At 41.6% G+C, this 15373-nt stretch overlaps 1 protein-coding gene across 1 annotated transcript in view; it reads right to left on the bottom strand.

Annotated features, from left to right (window-relative positions):
• Positions 1–15373, bottom strand: part of LOC115167633 (rho guanine nucleotide exchange factor 28) — an 85388-nt gene that overhangs the window by 24056 nt on the left and 45959 nt on the right. Inside the window, exons 6-8 of the mRNA XM_029722233.1 lie at positions 15034–15076; positions 3794–3889; positions 2386–2509 (exon numbers count right to left, since the gene is read on the bottom strand). Of these exons, the coding sequence (XP_029578093.1) occupies positions 2386–2509; positions 3794–3889; positions 15034–15076 (263 nt within the window). The remainder of the gene's footprint in view (positions 1–2385; positions 2510–3793; positions 3890–15033; positions 15077–15373) is intronic.

Genomic DNA, 15373 nt, shown 5'->3' with positions numbered 1-15373 from the left:
CAGATGTTGCTATTACCTGCTAATCTTGTGTAGACAGGGAGATATTCTATTGCACAGTAATATGTAGAGTTGAAGTCGGAAGTATAAATACACTTAGGTTGGAGTCATTAAAACTCCTTTTTCAACCACTCCAGGAATTTCTTGTTAATAAACTCTAGTTTTGGCAAGTCGGTTAGGACATCTACTTTGTGCATGACACAAGTAATTTTTCCAACAATTGTTTACAGACAGATTATTTCACTTATAATTCACTATATCACAATTCCAGTGGGTCAGAAGTTTACATACACTAAGTTGACTGTGCCTTTAAACAGCTTGGAACATTCCAGAAAATGACGTCATGGCTTTAGAAGCTTCTGATAGGCTAATTGATATCATTTCAGTCAATTGGAGGTGTACCTGTGGATGTACTTCAAGGCCTACCTTCAAACTCAGTGCCTCTTTGCTTGACATCATGGGAAAATCAAAAGAAATCAGCCAAGACCTCAGAAAAAAATTGTAGACCTCCACAAGTCTGGTTCATCCTTAGGCACAATTTCCAAACACCTGAAGGTACCACGTTCATCTGTACAAACAATAGTACGCAAGTATAAACACCCTGGGACGACACAGCCGTCATACCACTCAGAAAGGAGACGCGTTCTGTCTCCTAGAGATTAATGTACTTAGGTGCGAAAAATGCAAATCAATCCCAGAACAACAGCAAAGGACCTTGCGGAGATGCTGGAGGAAACAGGTACAAAAATATCTAAATCCAAAGAAAAACTAGTCCTATATCGACATAACCTGAAAGGCCACTCAGCAAGGAAGAAGCCACTGCTCCAAAACCGCCATAAAAAAGCCAGACTACGGTTTGAAACTGCACATGGGGACAAAGATCTTACTTTTTGGAGAAATGTCCTCTGGTCTGATGAAACAAAAATAGAACTGTTTGGCCATAATGACCATCATTATGTTTGGAGGAAAAAGGGGGAGGCTTGCAAGCCCAAGAACACCATCCCAACCGTGAAGCACGGAGGTGGCAGCATCATGTTGTGGGGGTGCTTTGCTGCAGGAGGGACTGGTGCACTTCACAAAATAGATGGCTTTATGAGGAGAGAAAATGAAGTTGATATATTGAAGCAACATCTCATTACATCAGTCAGGAAGTTAAAGCTTGGTCGCAAATGGGTCTTCCAAATGGACAATGACCCCAAGCATACTCCAAAGTTGTGGCAAAATGGCTTAAGGACAACAAAGTCAAGGTATTGGAGTGGCCATCATAAAGCCCTGACCTCAGTCCCATAGAAAATTTGTGGGCAGAACTGAAAAAGTGTGTGCGAGCAAGGAGGCCTACAAAATCTGACTCAGTTACACCAGCTCTGTCAGGAGGAATGGGCCAAAATTCACCCAACTTATTGTGGGAAGCTTGTGCAAGGCTACCCGAAACGTTTGACCCAAGTTAAACAATTTAAAGGCAATGCTACCAAATACTAATTCACTGTATGTAAACTTCTGACCGACTGGGAATGTGATGAAAGAAATAAAAGCTGAAATAAATCACTCTCCTATTATTCTGACATTTCACATTCTTAAAATAAAGTGGAGATCCTAACTGACCTGAAACAGGGAATATTTACTAGGATTAAATGTCAGGAATTGTGAAAAACTGAGTTTAATTGTATTTGGCTAAAGTTTATGTAAACTTCCAACTTCAACTGTATGTATAGCTAAGTTATTGTTTGTCATTGTATTCCTCGTGTTATTATTTTTCTATTATTTCTCTTTGTTTCTCTCTGCATTGTCGGAAGGGCCCTCAAGTAAGCATTTCACTGTTAGTCTACACCTGTTGTTCAGGGAGCATGTGACAAATAAAAGTTTATTGGATTTTTGTGTTCTTTTCAGTGCACATGGGTATATGAGTGATTGTGTATAATGGAATGTGTTTTGGATCCCGGCTCTGCGCTGGGGGTCTGTAGATTATGTTAGAGGATGTTTTCTTTGTGTCCTGTTGCTAAGATGTATGGAAAGGGAATTTTCCCTTCCCTGAGCAAAGGCACCATTCCCAGACAATGGCTCCCAGCAGAATAGTAATCCTGAGGTGTTTAAAGGTTTGTGTGGGAGAGTCCAACAGGTCCAGTAACACGTCTGGTGGATCATCTTAAACTTTTAACCCAAGAACTGGATTTTGCTGTATTACTACAGTATATTTTCTTATAACTTGGAGAATAATGAACAGAGTGTTTGTTGTCTATCTCACTTGGGTGTACGTAGGTTGAATTTGCCCCTAGACGCTGATCTTGGGTCAGTCTTGCATTTCTGCTACTTATGGTTAAGGTTAGGATTGGGGAGGGGAAGCTGATCCTAGATCTGTACCTTGGGGAAACTTCACCCCGGAGCGCTCACCTTGATCTTGTTACGTGGGCTGGACATCCTGCTCTTCAGGAAGCTGAAGGTTCTGCTGACTTTGTATTTCTCTGACTCAACCTTGGAGGGAATTATGTATTTATCCCACTCCTCGTCCTCAATCCTGTTTTAGGAAAGGAATTTCAGTATGACATTCCATAGTACAGTGAAGCTAGGTTTTAGCCTGGGTTACAGTCTGTTTCTGGCTTGACAGTGAGCCATGGAGTTGGCAAGAGCACACACAGATCTGGGACCAGGCTAGCTAGGTTTATCTCATTAATCTAGAGCAGGAGTGGTCAACTCAAACACATTAACACCTGAGTAAAACTATTCAGGGTGTAGAGATTGAAGACCATGATAAATTGATTGGCCTCCAGGATTGGCCACCCCTGGTCAAAAAGACCATCACTCTTAGTAACATACTTGGAAAGTTTGGAATAACCCAACAGTTTAAATTATGTATTGATGCTATTCATGGCATGACCTTGACACATAATATGTCAGTTATTCATAACACTACTAGTAGGTAGAGTAGACATTCCAGGTGATAGGTATTCTGTTAGAGGCAGGAGGACAGTTAGAGTACATGCAATGCAATACACAGTCTTTCCATGTCAAAGCAGAACCGAGCCATACTGATAACATCTGGTTTAACAGACTTCAAAGACATGGGGTGCCTCCCAAATGGCACCCTATTCCATATATAGTGCCTTACTTTTAGACAAAAGCCCGTTGGGATCTGATCAAAATGCCCATTGGGATCTGGTCATTACAGGTAAAATGAAAATAAAGTTAAAGTAGGGCACTACATAGGGAATAGGGTGCCATTTGGGATTCCTTAACTATCCTGCCATTGGCTAGAATCATAGTTGACATCAGGTAGGGGCTCCACTTGTCTTCAGATGGACAAAGTAGCGATGAAGGGTTACTCCTCTCCCCTGTAACTAATGAGTTCTCAGTCAATTTACCTAGTAAAATAAGGGTAAAATAAATTAATATATAGATATAAAAAACAACTTTAGGATAGGGTTAAGACAAGTGTATCGTGGCTGGTTAAGAAGTTGCGGTATGGTTCAGTTTTGTAAAGAGGTAGGTGTCATATTGAGTTGTTATTCAATTAGTTTAAAAAAAGGATTAGATCAGGTGAACAAGACAGAGTAGGGTGAAGTTGCCACTAGACACTGATCATACGTCAGTTTTGCCTTTCCCACACTAATGGTTAAGGTTAAGATTGGCTGAGGGTAATCTGATCCTAGATCTGTAACCAGGGGAAACTTCACCCTGGAGCATACCAGGCTTAGTCTAAGAAAATGGTGGCTAGGGTTAATGGGTTATTATAGATCATGCCAGGCGGGTCTTGCGCTACTCATGCGTGGCATGGGAGCCAGATTAGTGAAATGGGACATACTCTTTGATGAACTCTGAGAGGGTGAGGTGTTGGAGTGATGATGACGAGCTGCCTTTGTCCTCAGCAGACTGGGCCCTCTTACGGAAACCCACATCCCTATGGTGAAACACACTGGATGACTGAGTTCTGGAGGTCACTGCTTACCAGGTTTGTCTTGAACCCTTTTCAACAGATCTTGAGGCTACTGCACAGGCCTCATGGCCTGGTGGTCTAAGCACATGTACGCAAGGGTTTAATATTTTCCAGATCTTTTACAAATGTTCCATCTTGAGAATAATTCACCTTTCCCGGTATTTCCAGCCAAAACCGTACCTGTCATTCTGAAGCATATTGCATTTAAATATGTCTGGATTTGATTAGAGAATTGGTCACCAACCTTTTCTGAGTCATGATCACTTTGAGTACCGCTCAGATTTTTTAAACATGACTTTAAAAACATAAGCCTATGCAACATTAATCTACTAAAAACAGTTCTATAGCAATAAGGATTGTGAGGCACAGCTGAGTGAGCGTAATAATTAGCTTTTTTTTATTTTACTGGACTGATGGCCTGCATCTGATGGGAGGGAGGGAGAGCGCAGCAGTGAGGCTGCCTCTCACCTGACTCACCGTCCCTCCTCTCTCCCTTCCTCCTCATCTGAGAAAAGGGGACACAGTCTTCCAGCTGATGGTGAAACTCAAGTCGCATTACATTATTTCTGCCTCATGCACCAATTCATGTTGTTACTCCTATGACCAGAGAAAGTGAAATATTCCTTGATATGAAAAAATACACAAGGTGTTAATAATAACAACGCAAGCTTATTGAAACACTTTGCTCTACTCATTCATTGCGGCTGCAGGGCTGGTTGTAGCCTTAGTGAAAGTAGGAAGAACGTGCATTTTATGGCTTATAAAAGTGATGAACAAATTGTTGACCAGCGGTAGGCCTATAGTTGCACTTGATTTGCTCTCTGGGCCTGCCAGGTTGGCATTTCCACTACCAAATATGGTGATGAGTGGAAGCCCAGTGGCCGGCACTGGGAGAAGATGGAGCGAGATGGATTTTGGCTGACATTCTTCAAATTTTCTCATCGATGAAACATTTGATCTCCATACAGTTTTCTGTTTCCAACACTATAATATGTACAAAACAGAGTGGACTGCATTTTGTAAACTTTACCTTTTACCAAAGTTTCAAAAAATTGTTTTTAGTTATTGCACACGCACTTTTTACAGAGTAGGCCTTCCCTATCGAAAATATGCAAATAAATCCTAGAATGCACCAGTAGGATCTCACTTGCTCATGCTTGGCTCTGCCCACCTTGTTCTGCCCACTATGATTCCTTTGCTCCCATTGGAAACGACAGGCTTCTGGTCTCTCTTGGGATAGTTAAACAAATATTTTGTTTTACCTTCAGACACATGAAATGGTTTAAAATGGGAACACTTTACCTTCTCGGCACTAGGACTGCTGAATCAAATGCACCTACTGCCAACAGCGCAAAAAATAATAATAATTAGGAACGCAAGGCTTTATCGTTGTTGTTTTTTACAGAAATGTTTGGTGATCAACCCTCGAGCGCCAGAGAGGGGGAGTGGGAGCAGGCGTGACAGTACCCCCCCCTAGGAGCGGCACCCGGCATCCCACCTGGGGCGAGCCTGGCAGGCCTGCCGAGGCATGGGAGCCCGACGAGCCGGCTGAGGTATGACTTGGGATGGGAGCCTGCCGAGCCAACCGAGGCAAGAAAACCTCTCGAGCCAGCCAAGGCATGTAAGTCTGACGAGCCAGCTGAGGCACCCCCAGATTCCTTCGGCAGGGCACCCAGACCCGATGTCACCAACAAAAAAACTCCCTGATGCTTCCAATAATGTGGTGTCAGCATTCTGTGACGACAGATGCTGGTAGACGAGAAGCAAATACAGGGAGTGAACATTTAATAAATAACCGACATGAAACAAAACAAGGACAGCGTCTGGACAAGGGGAACAAAAACAACATTCATGCTGACACGGGTATGAAACTGAGGAATAGACTGATATAGGGGAGGCAATCAATAAGTGATGGAGTCCAGATGAGTCCAATGAAGCGCTGATGTGCGTAACGATGGGGACAGGTGTGCGTAATGATGGGCCGCCTAGCACCCTCAAGCGCCAGAGAGTGGGAGTGGAAGCAGGCGTGACACCATTGGCATCATGTTGAAATCCCTGAGTGGTTTTCTTCCTCACCAGCAACTGAGTTAGGAAAGACACATGTATCTTTGTAGTGACTTTATAATTACTTCACCATGCTCAAACAATTATTCAATGTCTGCCTTTCTTCTTATTACCCAACTACCAATAGGTGCCCTTTGCGAGGCACTAGAAAACCTCCCTGGTCTTTGTGGTTGAATTTGTGTGTCAGGACTTTCGGAAGGTGATCGTAGTTCCACATCTTTTATTCAGTCGTGAAACTAATGCAATAAACCATAAACTTGAAATACAAAAAACAAGAAAGCCGTGACGCAGAGCAGGCATACACTACTCACAAAATAATCACACACAAAACACCAGTGAGACAAACATCAACTTAAATATGGCCTCCAATTAGAGACAACGACAACCGGCTGCCTCTAATTGGAGGTCATGCCAAACAAAAACTAACCTAGAAATACAAAACTAGAAACTAAACATAGAAATACAAAAACGGACAAACACCCCCTGTCACGCCCTGACCTACTCTACCATAGAAAATAACAACTTACTATGGTCAGGATGTGACACTGGGTTTGAAATTCCAAAATCATGTTATACACTATTATTGCACACAGAGTGAGTCCATGCAAATTATTATGTGACTTGTTAAGCACATTTTTACTCCTGAACTTATTTAGAATATCCATAACAAAGGGGTTGAATACTTAATGATTCAAGACATTTATCACATTGGTATGAAGAGATTCGAGAGACAGGCGTAATAGTTTTTTTTTCTATACCCCAAATTCCGGCTTGCCATGTAAGGGCACAAAGACCAAACAAACATGTAACAAAAACACAGGGTTGAAACCCAAACAAAAGAGCGAGGAGTACCTCGAATAAGTACACACGCACACAATGATTAAACCATGGGACGAGACCCGTAATCATCTGCGCAATCCACAATGGCACGAAAGCCAAAACACACTCCACAGATACTCACACGCACCAACGGACTTTGTAACAACAATCAACCCCACCATGGTGAACAAAGGGCACATATATACAAATACAATCAGTGGGAATAAGGGCCAGGTGTGCGCAATGAAAGTTCCGGAGGGATCTGTGACAGTACCCCCCCACCCGACAGCACAACGACACCTCGAGGATGATCATAGGAATGCAGTGCGGGTCGATCAGGACCCGATGCAGCTGCTGAAGTTGCGTCGTCGTCGGACGGCCAGTTGCCGCTGCCGAAGTTGTGGCGGACCAGTAGCAGTGGCATCGGACGGACCCGTTGTGGCGACGTCGGACGACCCAGTTGCAGCTGCTGAAATTGCAGTGGTGCCGGACAGACCAGTCGCAGCATCATCGGACGGGCCATTCCCGCTGTCTCCCTTATTGGTTGATTATTCTGTTACGCTGGTATAAAGGATTTGGAGACAGGCACAGGAATACACAATAGGGGTTCATAATACACCCAAAACAAACATGTATACAAAAACACTGGGCTGTACCCAAACAAAAGAGCGAGGGTAAACCTCGTTGAACGACACGGGACGATACCCGCAATACACAATATATAAAGCACGTAGCATAACAGCTGCACCAACGCATAGGTACTCACACGACCAACGGGCATTGGAACAATAATCGACAAGACCATGGAAACCAAAGGGCACATACGTATATACAAATACTAATCAGTGGGAATAGGGGACAGGTGTGCATGATGAAAGTTCCAGAGGGATCCGTGACAACATTTAATTTTCAATTAATTTGTAAAAAATTATAAAAACATAATTCCACTTTTATATCATGAGGTATTGACACAAAAATCTAAATTTAATCCATTTTAAATTCAGGCTTTAATACAACAAAATGGTGAAAAAGTCAAGGGGTAGGAAGCATAAATGTAACCACATGTAACAGATAGATTTGCATTAGTATACGCATCAAAGGTCCCAATTCAAAGTTACACCTCACTTTTCTATTTTTCGAGTTTTTTCATAAAGCCAATCAGAATTCCGAATAATGCCAAAGTCGTGTCGGGAAATGTTTTTCTGGGGTGTAATGTAATATGGAAGACCCGGCAAGCCAGCCTATTCACTATAATGTAAGCTCCAACAGAAATACAGTAATTTACAATGTATAACTTCAAATTAAACCAAATTGTATGCACTCATAACTACTGGCTTCAATTACATTTTCTGCTAACTTACAAGCAACTACTTTATGAATGTATTTTTACAAATCAACTTGCAAGGTTGCTAGCCAAATAGCCTGCTAACGTTTGCCCTACCAGCCTAGAGCCCAACTACTGCCGACCAGCAAGAACACAACACAACACAACTAAAACATAACCACAGATCAAAAACAAAGAGAGAGCAGAGACATAGAGATTTAAGGCTAGGGCCCATTCAATGATAACACTTTTAATAGAGTGCAGGCTGAGTTATCAATCAAAGTGAGGGGCACACGAGCGCATCACCGGGCCTAGGGAGAGTCAGGGAAATCCGTTTACTAGCTATATAGTGAGAAAAATAGATAGATTCCAGATAGGGATGTGACGATACGAGTATCACAATATTTGTTCCATGGCAAAAATGAAAACATGAAGCAGACAAAACTTTAAAAACCTGCTGTATGTAAAATATTGTGTGCTATATCTAGGAAAATAAATAAATGTGATTTTGGATTACAGCATAATGATGTTTGTTTGCAACATTAGGGCTGTTTTCCTAATAAAGTTAAATCCGCTTTGTCTCAGTCAGCTAGCGTGCAGCACTAAGCCAAGGTGGAAAAAGTTACAAAACTCCCGTAGCCTTTTTCACAGAGAACAATGGCGAAAAATACAAATAAATAACTCCTAGGACTCCTAGTACAATTAGAGCAAGCAGATATGATTTTCTCTTTCGTTTTGAGCCCAAGGCAAAAAGGCACCAGAGAGGGATCCCACAAGTTAACAGAGAGCATGAGGTGTGAAGAACATGAGGTGTGGCTAACATTAGCTAGCTTGAGCATATGAACTCAGTAACCCAGAGTAGATCCTCCACATGATGTTGAGAAATAGCGTATTGTGTGTATTTTAGAAGATATACGGAAATAAGTTAATAAATATGTAATAACCCAAAAACAAAAATATGTTTGTACTTATAGGTAACCAGATTGTGACTACAACTTACTAAGTATAAGTTTCTAAGTCTTTGACCACACACTGGTGAGTAAAAACTCATGCTTCCTACCCTTTAAAGCAACAATATTTGGGTGATAGGGTGTTTTAAAACTTTGCAGCTGCAGTTCTCTTTAAAATTAAATATATATTTTTTTATGTAAATGGCATGTTATAGAAGGGTCTAGACACCTTTATTATGATTCACTTCCTCAACCAACATGAACAAAGGCTCCAAAAACACCCAAATAACGTCCTTTTAGAAACGTCAAAGCTCTCAGTATAGTGATGGAGTTCTTTAGATGTTTTGCTTGTGTCATTCCGAACTTAATCTGCAATGTTTAATTCCATTTTGTGCGACTCGAGCCATTTCCCCTATACAGCTGTGCAGGCCGGGTCTGTCCGAATACAACATCTAAAGACCTGCATCACTATACTAAGAGCTTTGCCATTTCAAAAATTATTTATTTTAGTGTTTTTGGAGCCTTTGTTCATGGTTTTTCAAGATATTCAATGCATTTCTATGGGCTATAGCAATAAAGGCCCAATTAAAAATCAAATGGCTAAATTTTATGGCCATCTTAAAACAATTCCATAAGTTACTGTACCTTAGTACATAGTACATAAAATTAATAAAATAGTTTTTTCCCCCTCATCAATCTACACACAATACCCCATAATGACAAAGCAAAAACAGGTTTTTAGAAATATTTGCAAATGTACACTATCGTTCAAATTTCGGGGTCACTTAGAAATGTCATTGTTTTTTAAAGAAAAGCACATTTTTTGTCCATTAAAATAACATAAAATTGATCAGAAATACAGTGTAGACATTGTTCATGTTGTAAATGACTATTGTAGCTGGAAACGGCAGATTTTCTATGGAATATCTACATAGGCGTAAAGAGGCCCATTATCAGCAACCATCACCTCTGTGTTCCAATGGCACGTTGTGTTAGCTAATCCAAGATTATCATTTTAAAAGGCTAATTGATCATTAGAAAACCCTTTCGCAATCATGTTAGCACAGCTGAAACTGTTGTTCTAATTAAAGAAGCAATAAAACTGTCCTTCTTTAGACTAGTTGAGTATCTAGAGCATCAGCATTTGTGGGTTCGATTACAGGTTCAAAAATGGCCAGATACAAAGTGCTTTCTTCTGAAACTTGTTAGTCTATTCTTGTTCTGAGAAATGAAGGCTATTCCATGCGAGAAATTGCCAAGAAACTGAAGATCTCGTACAACGCTGTGTCCTACTGACAGAACAGAACAGCACAAACTGGCTCTAACCAGAAAAGAAAGAGGAGTGGGAGGCCCCGGTGCACAACTGAGCAAGAGGACAAGTACATTAGAGTGTCTGGTTTGAGAAACAGACACCTCACAAGTCCTCAACTGGCAGCTTCATTAAATAGTACCCGCAAAACACCAGTCGCAATCTCAACAGTGAAGAGGCGACTCCGAGATGCTGGCCTTCTAAAGGCCTACTGTACTAGCGACCGTAAGTTGGACTGTGCAATTAGATTAACAAGAATTTAAACTTTCTGCCCATATCAGATATGTCTATGTCCTGGGATATTCTTTTGTTAAATACAACTGGGGGGGTTAACACGTTGCCTTGCGAGGGTTAACACATTTAAATGTTTTACTCACGTCAGCCACAGACAAGGATAACCCACAGTCCCTGGTAGCGGGCCACGTCAGTGGCACTGTGTTATCCTCAAACCGTGTGAGGAATGTGTTAAGCCTGTCCGGAAATAAGACATCGTTCTTGGCGACGTGACTGGTTTTCCTTTTGTAGTCCGTGATTGTCTGTAGTCCCTGCCACATACGTCTTTTGTCTGAGCCGTTGAATTACGACTCCACTTTATCTCTATACTGACGTTTAGCTTGTTTTATTGCCTTGCGGAGTGAATAACTACACTGTTTATATTCTGCCATATTTCACGTCACCTTGCCATGGTTAAATGCGGTGAATGCTACCATCTATTCACGGTTTTTGGTTAGGGTAGGTTTTGATAGTCACAGTGGGTATTACATCTCCTATATACTTCCTTATAAACTCAGTCACCATATCCGTGTATGCGCCTACATTATTTTCGCAAGCTACCCGGAACATATCCCAGTGCACATGATCAAAACAATCCTGAAGCATGGATTCCGATTGGTCAGACCAGCTTTGAATAGTTCTTAGCACGGGTACTTCCTGTTTGAGTTTCTGCCTATAGGAAGGGAGGAGCAAGATGGAGTCGTGGTCAGATTTGCCAAAAGGAGGGCGGGGGAGGGCCTTGTAAGCATTCCGGAAGTTTGAATAGCAATGGTCGAGAGTCTTAGCAGCGCGAGTAGTACAGTCGATATATTGATAGACTTCGGCAGCCTAGTCCTCAAATTTGCTTTGTTAAAATCCCCAGCTACAATAAATGCAGCCTCAGGATATGTGGTTTCCAGTTTGCATAAAGTCCAGTGAAGTTCTTTGAGGGCCGTCGTGGTATCGGTTTGAGGGGGGATGTAAATGGCCGTGGCAATGACAGTGGAGAATTCTCTTGGGAGTTAATATGTTCGCCATTTGATTGTGAGGCATTCGAGGTCGGGTGAACAAAAGGACTTGAGTTCCTGTATGTTCCTAGAATTACACCATGAGTTGCTAATCATGAAACACACCCCTCCGCCCTTCTGCTTCCTGGAGAGATATTTTTTCCTGTTTGAGCGATGTACTGAGAATCCTGCTGGCTTTACCAACCCTGACAGAGTATCCCGAGAGAGCCATGTTTCCGTGAAACGAAGTATATTACATGCCCCGATGTCTCTCTGGAAAGAAATCCTTGCTCTCAGCTCATTTACTTTGTTATCCAAAGACTGAACATTAGTGAGTAATATACTCGGAAACGGTGGGTGGTGTGCGTGCATCCTAAGTCAAATCAAATCAAATGTATTTGTCACATACACATGGTTAGCAGGTGTTAATGCAAGTGTAGCGAAATGCTTGTGCTTCTAGTTCCGACCATGCAGTAATATGTAACAAGTAATCTACCAATTCCACAACAACTACCCTGTACACACAAGTGTAAAGGAATGAATACGAATATGTACATAAAAATATATAAATGAGGCAAGATGTAATAGATGGTATGGAGTACAGTATATACATATGAGATGAGTATTGTAGGGTATGAAAACATAAAGCAGCATTGTTTAAGGTGGCTAGTGATACATTACATCAGGATGGCTAGATGCAGTAGATGGTATAGAGTACAATATATACATATGAGATGAGTAATGTAGGTTATGAAAACATTATATAAAGTGGCATTGTTTAAAGTGGCTAGTGATACATCTAATTACATCAAGATGGCAAGATGCAGTAGATGGTATGGCGTACAGTATATACATATGAGATTAATAATGTAGGTTATGTAAACATTATCTAATATAAATAATATAAAGTGGCAAGTGATAAATTGATTACATCAATTTTCCCATTATTAAAGTGGCTTGAGTTGAGTCAGTATGTTGGCAGCAGCCACTCAATGTTAGTGATGGCTGTTTAACAGTCTTATGGCCTTGAGATAGAAGCTGTTTTTCAGTCTCTCGGTCCCCGCTTTGATGCACCTGTACTGACCTCGCCTTCTGGATGATAGCGGGGTGAACAGGCAGTGGCTTTGGTGATTGTTGTCCTTGATGATCTTTTTGGCCTTCCTGTGACATCGGGTGGTGTAGGTGTCCTGGAGGGCAGGTAGTTTGCACACGGTGATGCGTTGTGCAGACCTCACTACCCTCTGGAGAGCCATCCGGTTATGGGCGGAGCAGCTGCCGTACCAGGCGGTGATACAGCCCGACAGGATGCTCTCGATTGTGCATCTGTAAAAGTTTGTGAGTGTTTTTGGTGACAAGCCGAATTTCTTCAGTCTTCTGAGGTTGAAGAGGCGCTGCTGCGCCTTCTTCACCACGCTGTCTGTGTGGGTGGACCATTTCAGTTTGTCCGTGATGTGTACGCCAAGGAACTTAAAACTCTCCACCCTCTCCACTACTGTCCCGTCAATGTAGATAGGGGGCTGCTCCCTCTGCTGTTTCCTGAAGTTCACAATCATCTCTTTTGTTTTGTTGACATTGAGTGCGAGGTTATTTTCCTGGCACCACACTCCAAGGGCCCTCACCTCCTTCCTGTAGGCCGTCTCGTCGTTGTTGGTAATCAAGCCTACCACTGTAGTGTCGTCTGCAAACTTGATGATTGAGTTGGATGCGTGCATGGCCACGCAGTCGTGGGTGAACAGGGAGTACAGAAGAGGGCTGAGAACGCACCCTTGTGGGGACCCAGGGTTTAGGATCAGCGGGGTGGAGATGTTGTTCCCTACCCTCACCACCTGGGGGCGGCCGGTCAGGAAGTCCAGGACCCAGTTGCACAGGGAAGGGTCGAGACCCAGGGTCTCGAGCTTAATGACGAGTTTGGAGGGTACTATGGTGTTAAATGCTGAGCTGTAATCGATGAACAGCATTCTTACATACAGTGAGGGAAAAAATTTGATCCCCTGCTGATTTTGTACGTTTGCCCACTGACAAAGAAATGATCAGTCTATAATTTTAATGGTATGTTTATTTGAACAGTGAGAGACAGAAAAAACAAAAAATCCAGAAAAACGCATGTCAAAAATGTTATAAAATGATTTGCATTTCAATGAGGGAAATAAGTATTTGACCCCCTCTCAATCAGAAAGATTTCTGGCTCCCAGGTGTCTTTTATACAGGTAAAGAGCTGAGATTACGAGTTTTGCGACGAAAAAGCTATGGATATCACATGCCCTAAACCAAAGTCAAGGGCAGGACATTAATAGGCTCTGTTAATATAGATTCCCTTGTTCACGCGTGGTTCGGAGGGACCAGTCATCAGCACTATCTGCATTGCCTCTATTCAAATGACTCTCTCCTAACACACACGCCATACATTGCTGCTAATATTTCTTTTTAATCCTGATGCTCAGCCACTTTACCCCTGATTTTATGTATGTAACTACCTTGTCTATTACTGATATTGTTATTGTTCTTGTACATACTGCATATTATTTTATTTATATTGACACTATCTATTTCTGATATTGCTACTATGCAAGTAACCATTTGGCTGAACCGTTTACACCTTCTGTAGAGACCTATCCACTTAGCAAGACTTGCATATTGACAATAATATGGACATCATCCATCTGTGTTAAAAAGGAATACCATTTAGAATGTCGATGTTGTAGAGACGGGGTAAGACTGTCTGTGTGTTAACTGAGATAATGTATGTAGTTTAACTAGCTATACCATCACCTCATATGCTCTCTCTACTGTTAGCAATGCATTAATGTTTCTTTAGCGATGGCAATATATTAAGGAATGAGACCTCATATTTATGAGACGTTATTGAGATGAGCTGAGATGTAAGTATGAGTCATCATGAATGAGAAAAAAAAAACAAACATGGAAAAGACTCTTTAAAAAAATGAAATCTGATAACGCCATAAAACGTTATGGACAAGTAAATAATTACAAGTAAATCAACAACTATATCTGTTTCAAATGATGATGCATGTTGTTATTGTATTAGTATCACTTCCAAAACTACAGCATTCAAAAAGTTGTGTATGAGTTCAGATGTTTAGGAAAGCCCTGTTTGTGGTGTCTGTGTGTGTGTTGTATTTGGGGATATTTTGAGGTTGTAATCAAAGCTTATTCTGACCCGTGGGCCGTGTAACAGGGAGTATGTCACATCCTGCCCAGCCAGACCCTGACCACAGGGCTAAACTAGAGAGGCAACTAAGACCGTGTTACACACACACACACACACACACACACACACACACGCACAAATGCCTACACACACTAGAGAGGTGGGGCATTGCAAAGACTAAAATAAATACAGTAGAATGAAAGATTGTCCATACCTCTTCTCTCTGGGTGTCTCAGTCAAGTTGAAGTCTCTCTGCTCTGGAAGGGTAACAAGGAATGACAGTGATGTGAGTAACAAGGAAAGTAAGACTCACCAGGAGTCCCCATCAACTAATAAACACCAGAAGCAGAGTTAAAATCTATGTCCCAAATGGAACCCTATTTCCTATATAGTGCACTACTTTTGACCAGGGCAGATAATACTCTGGTCAAAAGTAGTGCACTACATAGGAAATATGGTGCCATTTGGAATAAAAACAATGATCAATTAAACCTAGGTCAGATTTGCTAAGATTGCAAATGTATAGTAAATGTTAATGTTCTTGGGATAATATT

This window comes from Salmo trutta, chromosome 29, assembly GCF_901001165.1.
Source record: "Salmo trutta chromosome 29, fSalTru1.1, whole genome shotgun sequence".
Lineage (NCBI taxonomy): Eukaryota > Metazoa > Chordata > Actinopteri > Salmoniformes > Salmonidae > Salmo > Salmo trutta.
Note: the sequence above shows the minus strand (reverse complement) of the source record. Positions and strands in the feature narration are given on the sequence as shown.